We start from the raw sequence: 11,633 nt of genomic DNA, 5'->3' as shown, positions 1-11,633 counted from the left end.
GTGCACCTGCTGCCATAGCCAGCGATAGAGAGGCAGAAGGTGGCTCCTGCATACTGTTTCTTCTCTGTATGGGTGCAGTATTTGAACATGTAGGTTGCACCAGTACTGTAACCTTAATGAATGGATCCTTGTGCATGTCTCTTACCATTTGCATCTAGATTTAGAGAGGGAGGGACATCTAGCACAATAAGCAGCAGCACATACAGTAGATGTACAAAACATACTGCACTCTACAAAATATCAAATTATTTATTTATATAAAATATACTACACGACAATTGTACACATGCACACACCCACACAGTACTTTACCACAAATTTAGGCCATTTATTTTCTTTAATTAAATGGTATAATCTAGCACATAGTATCTTACAGTAATTTACAATATTATCTGAAGACACAATGGGGAAGCTTTGATCATTCATTTATAAACCTTCCATAAATTACAAAAAGAAAGGCAGTCTGAAAAGTATGTATAAACAGTAAAAACAATTTACAAATGGACAAGAATTACAAAATAGTAACAGCCAATGACTGCCATCAGTGTGTAAGATTGTTTTTTATTGAGATGCCAATGTTGCAATTAGTATTCTTATCACCTTTTGCAGCCTTTTTACTAGCTACGGCTTGTGTATATAACACAGTTTTTGACTTCAGACATGCACTTAATCTTGAATCTGACATCAACAATATGAAAATGCCTTTTAACTTAGGACTGCACCTCCACCAGAAAACAAGGTGGGAAGTAAAGGTTTCTTTATTTTTTTTTATGGTAATTTAGAATAGTGAACCAGGAACTCCAGAAGTAGAGTTTGTGACATTTGTATGACTGAAACTGGGGGTGAGGCTCTGAACAACTTAGACTGGATCTGATTTCAGTTTAGTGAATATGTTGACAAAAGAAACATGGGAGTTTTGGTTTGGAGAGGAAAAGAGAAAGAAAGAAAGAGAGAAAAAAGCATTTTGCTCAGTACTTTCAAACTCTCAAGAATTGTATCATACATGGAATGGAATTAGCAACATCATATTTGATCTTAAATTACTATGATTTAGGGAAGATGAGGACAGTTGAATACACAGTACATACAAAGTATATGTTGTATATTTATTAGACAGTACAAATCATTGTGCATTAATAAGGCAAAACATCAAGGCTGATTTAAACTAGGAGTTTCAAGACCACTTTTTTTTTTTTTTTTTAATGATTAAAATTAGACAGAATGGGGTGATCTCTCTTGACCTGAAATCAATGAACAGGTTTTTCTTTTTCACCTGACCCATGGTTAAAGGAGACAAAAGGCTGAGATTTATTCAGTGTGCTTGCAGGTGTTGAATAGACTTCAACTAAAATCATGTCCTTCTTGTCTTAATCCTACAACTTTTTCTTTTTGAAGAAAAGGAATATTTGCAATGCTACACTCACCTGCTTTTTTTCTTGCTGTTTTAAGCAATTCACATGATTCTATTGATGTCAGAGTTAAAAATGCAAAGGTTTAATAAAGTTGTACTTCATAGTCATGAAAGCCCTAGTTTTGACATTTAAAAAAAATAAATACACAGACTGGAAGCTTTACAAGTTGTCCAGGAGTACATGAATCATTTCACTGCACCAAGTTTTTTCAGCAGTTTCTTGCCTTTGGAAAGCAGCCCCTTTTTCTTTTTCGAGGACATATCCCTGCCTCTCCCGGGACTACCAGAACCCATAGATGACGTAGGTGACCCAGAATGGAGATGAACTGTGGGGGATGGTGCTCTCCTTGCTGTACCTGTATTCTCAGGAGGAACCTATTAGGTATATTGTTATAATTTATTGAATGTTTGAAAGCTTAAAAGCTATTATCATCAAGAAAGTTGGCAACATTATTTGTCCCATTACCCACTAAACAAAAGGGCTGGTTCATTTCTTCTGTGTCTTAAAATATGGGCGTACAGCAAATATATAAATTTTGAGAAAAAGTATAAACAATAGAAAACATGCCAATAGAGCCCTAGTTTGCTTATACTTTTTTAAAGAGTTGCCTACACTTCTTTTACTGTAGTTCTGGCCACAAAAGCCGCAAAAGGAGTTTTGCATTTCAGTACTATGCTAGTACAAAAATGAAGAGGGACACATTCAGCTATGGATTTAAGAAAAATAAATGTATTAATTACTAGGGATTATCACTGTATAGAAACCAAACTGTTTCCAGAAGAAATTAGTTCAAATGTTACATGATCACATACTTTTTGTCCTTTAAATGCCTTTTCTTTAAAAATGACTAGCATACTTTATATACATATTTGATAAGATGGCACACTGGCTTAAAGAAAAAGAAAGAAAAAAGAAAAACAAAAAAGCTAAAATGAACCTTAATTGCAATCAAAGAAAGCTTAAAGACCCTGACTGCTCAATGTGTATGCTGCAGCTGTGAGGTTGCTGAATGAAGGTGAATACTTGAACAATAATGACAGCATTCCTAAATATTTTAAGAGACTTAATTGTTTTAATCATCAAAAGCACTTGAATGAAAATGCTAAAACTACTTACACTCATCCTATCATAACTACAGTGCCCTACTGACAAAATGTAGTACTATCTGTTATGATGATATTGTCATACTACAATCCATGCTTTAGGGACCTGTCTTATCGTGTAGTCCAAGTTAAAATATTAGCAATTTACTGGTGTGTGCAACAGCGAGTTAAGCAAAGGGGCTTCAAGCCTACTTTGATTTTAAATCAAGGTCTAATTCTAATGAAAAAAAACAACTTGGTAAAGCACCCCAACGTACACCTGAAGATACCATATATTTAGTCTAATGCATTCATTGAGTGAGCTGCATGTTTCGTATTGACGCTTGTATTGCATTGGTAAACCAAACAGTTGCTAATATTTTAAATGTGCACTTTCTAGGAAAATCCAAGTAAAGTGTACCACATGTAGGTTTTTTTTCTTCCTTCCTCCAGAATTGTTAAATAGTCAATCTTAAGCAAACTGAGGTATAATTGATCGTGGAAAGGCAGATAATTTAAGTAGCTATATTTGACTGTAATGAGTTTCAAAACCAACTCTACTCTTGTACACTACAGTATACACCAGCATACGTTTCATTTATATGTTCTTTGAGGGTTGGGGGTGTTGTGCTTTTCTCTTGGTATAGGAACTTGGAATTTTTATATCCAAGATTGGCTAACAATGCAATATGCAGCTTTTGTTTGTAGGGTAGTTAGACATCAAACTCGCTTTTCTATGTAAACATAAACATTTAGCTCATGAAGAAATATGTTCCAAATGTTGACCTTCATAAATTGAGGTCTAATTTACTTATTTCTACGAATTCCTTTTTAAAGGATTTGTCTCCTAAAAAGCTAAATTGACTTAACTAGGTAGAGCAAAAGCATACAGCCTGGTCTTCTGTGGCCACTCATTTTGGAGACATATTTCTTTTTTTTCCCCCACAATTAAGTTTCAAGACTTGCATTAGATAGCCAGGTAGCTTTAATTGAAATCTCTATTGGTATCTTCAGTTGCTCACTTACGTGAAGGCTACATTGCCTTATTAAGGTGTGAAATGAACACTCTTCTTCTGTTTCCAAGCAGATGAGCAAAGAAATAAAAATATATATAAAATATATAATATATAAAAGTATTGCAGTGATGAAACAAAACCAAAAATGAGACACTAAACATGATTAGTTTTTCATAAAAGAGATGTCTTTGGGCAATTAATCAGTGCCAGTTGGAATAAGAAATCTAAGAATTAAAAGACTGAACACTGTCAATCAGCTGCATTTACTATTTGTATTTAAAGGGATCATACCAGTCTCATTCACAAGAACTTTTGCCTTCATCTAACTACTGCATATAGTAAGAGTCATTCAGAAGCATTAGACAATAACTGCTTTCACCAGGGACAAACTGTATAAACTCAAATTATAATTGAGATTCTCTAATGACTGCAGTCAAATGTTAGATTTAGATTATTCATTTGTAAGTGTTCCAAGCTAGTGGAAACCTAGATAAAGTCATTTTTTCTTTATGTTTTATATATTTTGAAAGTTAAATAATTTAAAATGGGTGAGTGGATTTAAAATGTTAACAGTTGTGTCCAAATTATGAGACAGAATGGAATGGAAAATAAAAATTTAAGTTTTCCTTATTTGGTTGCTTACCCTTTTTGCTTTTGTACGCATCGGTGTATCGTGAAGATACTGCGAGGGTGCATCAGATAGATAGACTTCAACATCGTCAGGCACTTCTTCAAGAAAGTTGGAAGGAACCAGCCCCTTTTGTCCATTAAGTTCACCCTATAATGATGAACATTTCAGGGAATAAAATCAAATGCAGGTTGCCAATAAGGTAAGGAAATACTTCGACTACATCTCAAAGCCAGTGAGGAAGAGGAAATAGCCATCTAAGGTCACACAAGCCAGATTTTCCTGCTTCTATTTCTGTGATTTGGCAATGGACACTATCCATCAAATAAAAACAGATGAGCACATTTGTGTATAATTCAGGGTGACACTAAGACATGCTTTGAGTACTATAGCAGTTCAGTTGCTCATCCAATTTGCTATATACAGATTGTGACACAGTGCTTTTTTCATTTTGGTGCACTTAAGTCTGAACTATGACTTGACAACTCAAAGCTCATTCCCAATGGGTTTGTATGTGAGAATTCTCATGCTGTTTGACCAACTTGCACGCTCAGAGTTCCAATGCAATGAATGCGTTGACACCTGGAAATCACAAGTGCTAGTGTGCATAATGGAAAAAAAATTAATGCCTGCATTATTTAAAAGCAATAGAGAAATGATAACTGAAATCCCATGCAGTTTCTAGACTCAGGTCCTTAGGACTGCAGCATCAATGATAAGTGTCCTAGGCTTCACAACCTAAAAGCACTTCTGAGGTAATCAAATTATTCCTGTAGCTATCTGTGCATGTGGAAAAACTAAAAGGATGCAGACTGGCAGCTACTACTGGAACATTGTCTCTTAGGAGACAACTCTTCTGCTTTGAAGGAATGGCAAAGTAGCATGAACAGTTACCAGTGCTCAAAACTGAACTACTGAACTATTAATTTACTTTAATGAACTAATCATTTTTCATAAGGCCAGGGCTGCATGGAGGTTTTTCTCCCAGATGAAGTGCCTTATCTACTAACAGTCATTCACATAGATACATGTGATCAAATTATACATTTTCCAGCAAACTATATAAGGCAAAAATATAAAATGCCAGAGACAGCTTTGAGGTACATCAACAGCGATCCCTAAAATTGGAATGAAGTGGCAAGTGAGCCAACTTCAGTACTGTTCTCTTAGGGAGGGCAGTCTTTCAGGTTCAGCTCTACTGCACAGCTGCGGGAGCAGTGAGGCCCAGAGCTGACAGCTTGTAGCAGTGACCAACAGAAGCCAACTTACATAGTAAAACCCATCTTCATCAATTTCACCGAAGACAGTGATAATGTCCCCTGTACAGAATGTTAGCTCAGCCTGCGGAAAAAGGAATGTGTTTTGTTAAACAAAGGTTAACATTTATTCTTCATTAACAGTAACACCATTAATATTTTTTCCCTCCCTTTTAAGACAGAATTGGCGAAACTGAGTTTTAAGTTGAAGTTTAAGAGCTTTTTTTTTTTTTTTTTAGAATGCTAAATCTAGGCACCTCTCTTATTAGGTTCTAGACAGCCACAAGACTTGCTGCAACAAACAAGCTGAATGCAACCATACCCAGGAGTTGCTCAAAACTCAGCTGCATGAAGCTGTGAGCAACCTGAACAAACTTTAAAGCCAGCTCTGCTGAGCAGGGTGAACTCCATGGCTTCACAGGTACCTTACTGTCACTCACAAGGCACAAACAGGACTAATGTCTACAAGACAAACAGAGGATGTTGATTTTTTTTTTTTTTTTTTTTCCTTTCTGAAATATGAACTGAAATTTTGGGGCTAAACTGGATTCTGTTCAATAAAGGTGTTAGAACAAGTATCTCCAGTCTCCAATCTGCAAACAATACACTGATCTCTTTAATTGCTTGGGGTTTAAATGTAATCTAATTCATTTTTAAATTTATTTTTTAATTTCTTGCGGCCATGGGAAGGAAAGAGAATGAATAAGATGTTTCCTATGTGTATGTTGCAATTATTTGATTTATTGCCCAAACTATTTTGTAACACCATAATTTAGAACCAGATTTGGTTCACCAAGAAATATAGGACAACTCTGGCTAAGTTTTAATGTATTAAGTCCCAGTTGTTTCAAAATTTACCTTCTTGTTTAAAAAAAAATCCAAGTTGTTCTACAAAGAAATTTTAAAAAGTATATTAAAAAAAATAAATTGAATAACTGAGGAAGCTCCTAGGTCTTCAGCATTTTATTTAGCGCTTTGAGTGTACACTGACATTCTTACCACAATGCATATATAAATGAAAATTGCATCAAATCTTGGTTGTGGGACTTACCATGTAACATCAAAGACAATGTAAAAAGTGATTCCATTGTTGCTGATGACAAATATGGAGAGATGGGAGACTGCATGTAGGTAAATGGAAGATAAACCCATAATGAAGATCTAGCTAATGGTCAGTTGTTTAAATGAAGATCTAGCTAATGTTCAGTGGTCACTTAAGATATCTTTACATTGTTATAAGAAAAAAAAAAGGATTAAAGACAAGACATACAGTCACAAAAGCTCAGATACATTAAGAAAAAAAATACAATATATTATGAATGCTGTTCCACTGTACTATAAGGTTCTGGTTTGCATTGCAGAAGGGGGTTGACATTTTGAGGAAAGGTAAAGCATGATACAGACATTAGAGAGCGTGCTTTGCTATCAGCTTGTCAGTGTGAGCTGGAACACTTCTCAGAAATAATCATCTTCTTAGACAGTAACATATAAAGAAAACTTGAAAACAATAAATGGAAAATAATCATTCCCTACTATTTATAACTCCATGCATTTTTCCTTATCGACTTTATATATAGAGACATGCGCAGACACACACACACATTGCACAACCATATATCTATAATTGACTGCATTGATACATATTAAATAAATATTACAAATTGAGGCCGTGAGCAACCTGATCTAGTGGGTGGCATCTAGGGGGACGGAACTAGATGCTCTTTAAGGTCCCTTCCAACCCAAGCCATTCTATGTTTCTGTGGTATTTGAACAATCAGAAATTGACTTGTGCAGAATTTATAAGCCTTTACTATATATACATCTCTGAAAATATCTGACCAATGCTTGTAATTCTGATTTTTTTGATTTTGCATAATAGTGCTTACTAAGACCAACTATGTTTCAATTAAATTAGGATTCCACAAATGGTAAACACAGTAAACAGTTATGTCAATACCTCTACATCAACGTTAGGAGAACTTTCTCTTGGATCATAGTCATACAGAGCCACCATCCTTCTTGTAGATACTGAAGGTTGTCTGCCACTCCGTCTGTTTCTTTCTGTTCCAATCACAAGGAGAGGAAGGGAAGGAGAGCTATAAAAGTTATTTTGAACACAAAACACAAGGTGCAATTTTTCCCTGCATCACGTTCACAACAGTGCATTTGGTATTTCTCTAGCACAGTGGTAAGACACCATGGGTTATCAAACCTATTAACACAGATGAAAGTTTCAAAACAGCATGTGCATTTTGTAAGTAACTTAACAGTTGTCTTGCCCTCTTTATTCTAAGCCCTTGAATCTCCACACAGTATATATCTGCAAAATCAACGTTCTGAAATTTACTGCCATCCTTTGTTGGAAGAATCAGAGTTTATCAGGGTATGTAAAGGTAAATGCTCAGAAGTCAGGTTTATTTCATTTTAGTAAAACTTTTACTACCTACCCCCCTCCCTCCCCCCTCAATCACAAGGAGTTTTGTGCTTGAAATTATTCCTCAACTTTCTGCTGGGAGACTGGAATGAGAAACGGACACTCTCAGATGTCCCAAGACAAAAGAGGTTACCAATCATGTAAGTGGTCTGCAGTATTTTCAAGACTGACTACAAGAACCCATTCTCAAGTACTGTTTAAGATTCCTTTGTGGAGGAACAGAAGGAAAAGAGTAAAATAGTTTACAGGAACCAGATGACATGTTTACTGCTTGCTACTGAATTACAGAAAAGTTTAAAATGGGCCACATTTTAAATTCAAATGATTATTAGCATGATTCTTGCAGATGACTGCTGTAGCAAAGAAACATGCTTGTTAGTGCTACTTACATACAGGCATTGAGGGCAGGTCTGATGAGCATTATGCAGTGTGACAAAGGAAACGTGGGGTTGGGAGGCACCCTATGACTGCTCTGGCAGGAGGGTGGGCATTAAGGGCTCAGCTGATGTAGGAGCAAATACTGAGTGTGGCATGCACTCGCAGCTTTCACACTGCTCACCGGTTGACACTGAAGCTTTCAGAGATCACCTACTTCTGCAGCAGGTGGATTGGAGTTACCTTCCCAGCTACCATTGCAAGGGATTTTTACATAACACAAGGAGAGATCCAAAATGAAGGCATGGACTGTAAGAGATGCAGGACCCAATTCCCCTGTTTCCCAAACACTTGGATCAACCCGTATTTAAGTGATTACCTCAGAAGAGCACTTTTGATTTTGGAATTCTTCTCTGGGGCAAGACACTGCCCACAGTCCAGGGTCAAAGGCCCCTCTATGACCAAGAAAAGAATCCAGAAAGGATTCCGTATGTATTTGCTATGTGACACTATTTTCCAACTGCTGGTTTCCAAAGATAAAAGGCATTAAAAAATAAATAAATCTAGACAGCTCAAATCATTTCAGCTACTTTACAGCTTGAATTAAGTTATTGTTTCTTAGCACAGACCTCTTTTAGACTTTCTGGATCTGCGGTGTACAGAGCGTGTGCTCTCTTTGAAACGGTCACAGTTGACTTCAGGAAAGGAATGCATACAAATAAAAGAAGAGAAGATATGAAGCTGTTCAAAGTTCTGCTTTTAAGGATTTAATGTGGGCAAAGGATTAAGAAAATTATAGTCATATGAACACAGCAATGTAAAGTGTTTGATATGACATTAAAAATATGATTAACAACATGAGACAGACTAGCAATTAGAGCCTGCTTCTGCTAAAAGATCCACGTGGGCAGCCACCGTGACAGTAAGGATCTGAGCACATGGATCTCTTTACTATTCAGAATTTGTACTTAGTTTAAAATTAAGCCAGACTAACTGCTCTCCCCAATCCATTAATGACCGTGGTTTTTGTGTTTCTTTTAATTTTTATTTTAATTAATTTATTCTTTATTGTGACTAACAATTTAAATCCATAATAAAAAGTATATGGTACTTTTGAATAGCTAAAATATTTAAAGGTGAACTGCTGGGGGTAGGTTGCTAACAGTTCTCAGAAATGTCTCAGAATAAAACTCAGTGCTTAGAAATTTTGCCCTGCCTTTGAGATTTTTAATCTCAAATTGTCTCCCTCTTTCCAAGATAAAGACTTTCTGATTTCTCAACTATTTCAGAAGCCACTGCAAGTTGAGTGCAATGAAAAAAGATGATATTTGCAGAATATCCCTTAAACAGCCAAAAATTAAAATTACAGGGAATTACACGGACTGGTGGTTTCATTTTCACAGGTGTTCTGTATCGACAACTTCCTGACTTCAGTAAGAAGAGCACTGAGCAGGACTCACAGCAGTAAATTTCAAGCATAATTGTTTAGAAATATATTTTCTGTATTAAGGTATGTCTTCATGATAGAATTAGAAAAACATTTAGACACTTGTTAATCCCACCAGGCCTTCATTTGTGTTTACAGATGTAGCCACAGCAAGTTAGGTATCCAATTCCACTAGGCTTCATATGATGTAGGCCCATGTTTATATCTACTTTGCAGAATCATGCTGTGGACAGCCAACCTACTTGGGCACATCTGTAAGTCCCACTGTCTACCTGTCCCACATTTTTGAAATGTATGTGTAGGTGTATGTGCTAAACCTGGAGGAGCAGATGGGCAGTGGGGTTTACAAGTCCAAAAGTGGGAGTATTTGTTGTATTAACATGGCATTTCCCAATAAATACACAGATTTGAAAATACAGCAACTAAGAACTTAAATCACCCCTTCCCTTTCATGGGGTATAGCGATATTTAAAATATCTCAATATCTGAAGAAGGAAGAAGAAAAAATTGTCTAACATTTACTAATATGTTTTTGGATATGATAAGGTTTTATTCAATCTAAGAAAACAATGGTGGAAGACTTTGTTTCTTAGCAACCACTTTTACAGTTCACTTTTAAACAGGACTGAAACAGTTCCAGCCCTATATACTCTCTGAATTACACTGAAAGGTTTAAAACATATTGAGATAGTTGTTTAAAATTTACCTTTAGAAGGAAATCTAAATTAAGATACTTGCATCGCGTGCCTCTGTACAACACTGAACCGATGACGTAATGCAAGTGGTTCATAACACAAAATCATTTGGCCTAACTCTGCTTTTAAAGGGGTTTGTTACTGCAATACCCATAAAATCTCATATGTATTGCTATCCCAAATTATATTATACATAACCCTTTGCCACCATCCCTTTAAATTATTGGTAAAGTAGGAAAATGTAGAAGAGTAAAAATAACAACAATAAGTGACTCATTTTATGCTTTGCAGCAGTGAGCATATCACAAAGCACTTCAGCACAGCACACTCCAAAGCACAGGGATCTAGTTCTGTGTCTATAAATCTTTCAGGTAAGAAAAAAACATTTTTTTTAAATAAGAAAAGAAAGTAATGGGTGTAGTAGTGAAGATAAAAGTCCTTATTTGTGGCAAAAGGTGTGACCAAGATCAAATATTTGTTGAATAATTCAGATACTGACACAGAATGTATCCCATAGTGTAGTAAATTGCTGTAAAATTCAAATGCATCAGCATATAATAAAAACAAAAGGCAAAGCAGATCCAGCCAAGTTAATAGCACCCAAAATTAGGTGAAGTTATGCATATATACTTTCCCTTACCTATTTTCTCTACTGGTGTGTTCAAAGGAAGAAAACCTTGTTTTAGAAGCTGATCCATCATCTCTTCATCATCTGCTTGGATCTCAGAGACCATATTACATGGGATAAGACCAATTCTTGTACAGATTTCTCCACGATAGAATCCATCGGCATCTTTGTCCCCATAAACCTGTCATTTAAATAATAAAAGTGTTGGTTAATAAAGGTTTTAGTATTTAGGATTTTTAATGAAGACAGAACAGTTACCAAGGTATAAATAGGTAATTATAGTATAGATGTGAAATCTTTTTTTTTTTTTTTTTTTTGGTTAGCATTGAAAAGCATAAAAAATAGTCATCTGAAAGTCATCAGTTTCCCCATGTGCTAAGTTAAAAGCATGCTTACCTATTTACATAGATGTTTATGGAATTATTCATATGGCACTGCTGCTTGGTGTCATGTGACATATATTCAATAAGAAGCATTTGCAAAACTGTGCCCAAGTTTTGTTATTTTGATTAGAACTTGCATATGATCAAAAATAAATAAATTTTAAAATGCCTATTTAATACTTAATAATATTTGATGTATATACTTACTTAAGCTCCAATAGTGTTTTTCCAGAAGACATTAAGCTACAAGAATAGCATGAGCTTTCATCAATGAGAA

General features: G+C 35.5%; 1 protein-coding gene across 9 annotated transcripts in view; it reads right to left on the bottom strand.

Moving 5' to 3' along the window:
• Positions 1 to 312: 312 nt before the first annotated feature.
• Positions 313 to 11,633, bottom strand: part of RIMBP2 (RIMS binding protein 2) — a 78,675-nt gene continuing 67,354 nt past the window's right edge. For 5 of the 9 annotated variants that reach the window (XM_082774310.1, XM_082774312.1, XM_082774315.1 and 2 more), the window contains 5 exons: positions 10,986 to 11,154; positions 7,352 to 7,455; positions 5,408 to 5,479; positions 4,154 to 4,288; positions 313 to 1,786 (listed from right to left, as the gene is read on the bottom strand). In XM_082774310.1, the coding sequence (XP_082630436.1) occupies positions 1,598 to 1,786; positions 4,154 to 4,288; positions 5,408 to 5,479; positions 7,352 to 7,455; positions 10,986 to 11,154 (669 nt within the window). In that variant the 3' untranslated portion in view covers positions 313 to 1,597. Of the gene's footprint in view, positions 1,787 to 2,697; positions 3,568 to 4,153; positions 4,289 to 5,407; positions 5,480 to 7,351; positions 7,456 to 10,985; positions 11,155 to 11,633 lie in introns of those variants that run through there. The other 4 variants (XM_082774313.1, XM_082774314.1, XM_082774317.1 and 1 more) reach the window with 1 other exon arrangement.

Source organism: Aythya marila, assembly GCF_965140915.1.
Source record: "Aythya marila genome assembly, chromosome: 17".
NCBI lineage: Eukaryota > Metazoa > Chordata > Aves > Anseriformes > Anatidae > Aythya > Aythya marila.
The sequence above is the reverse complement of the archived record's forward strand: the minus strand, read 5'-3'. Positions and strand labels throughout refer to the sequence as shown.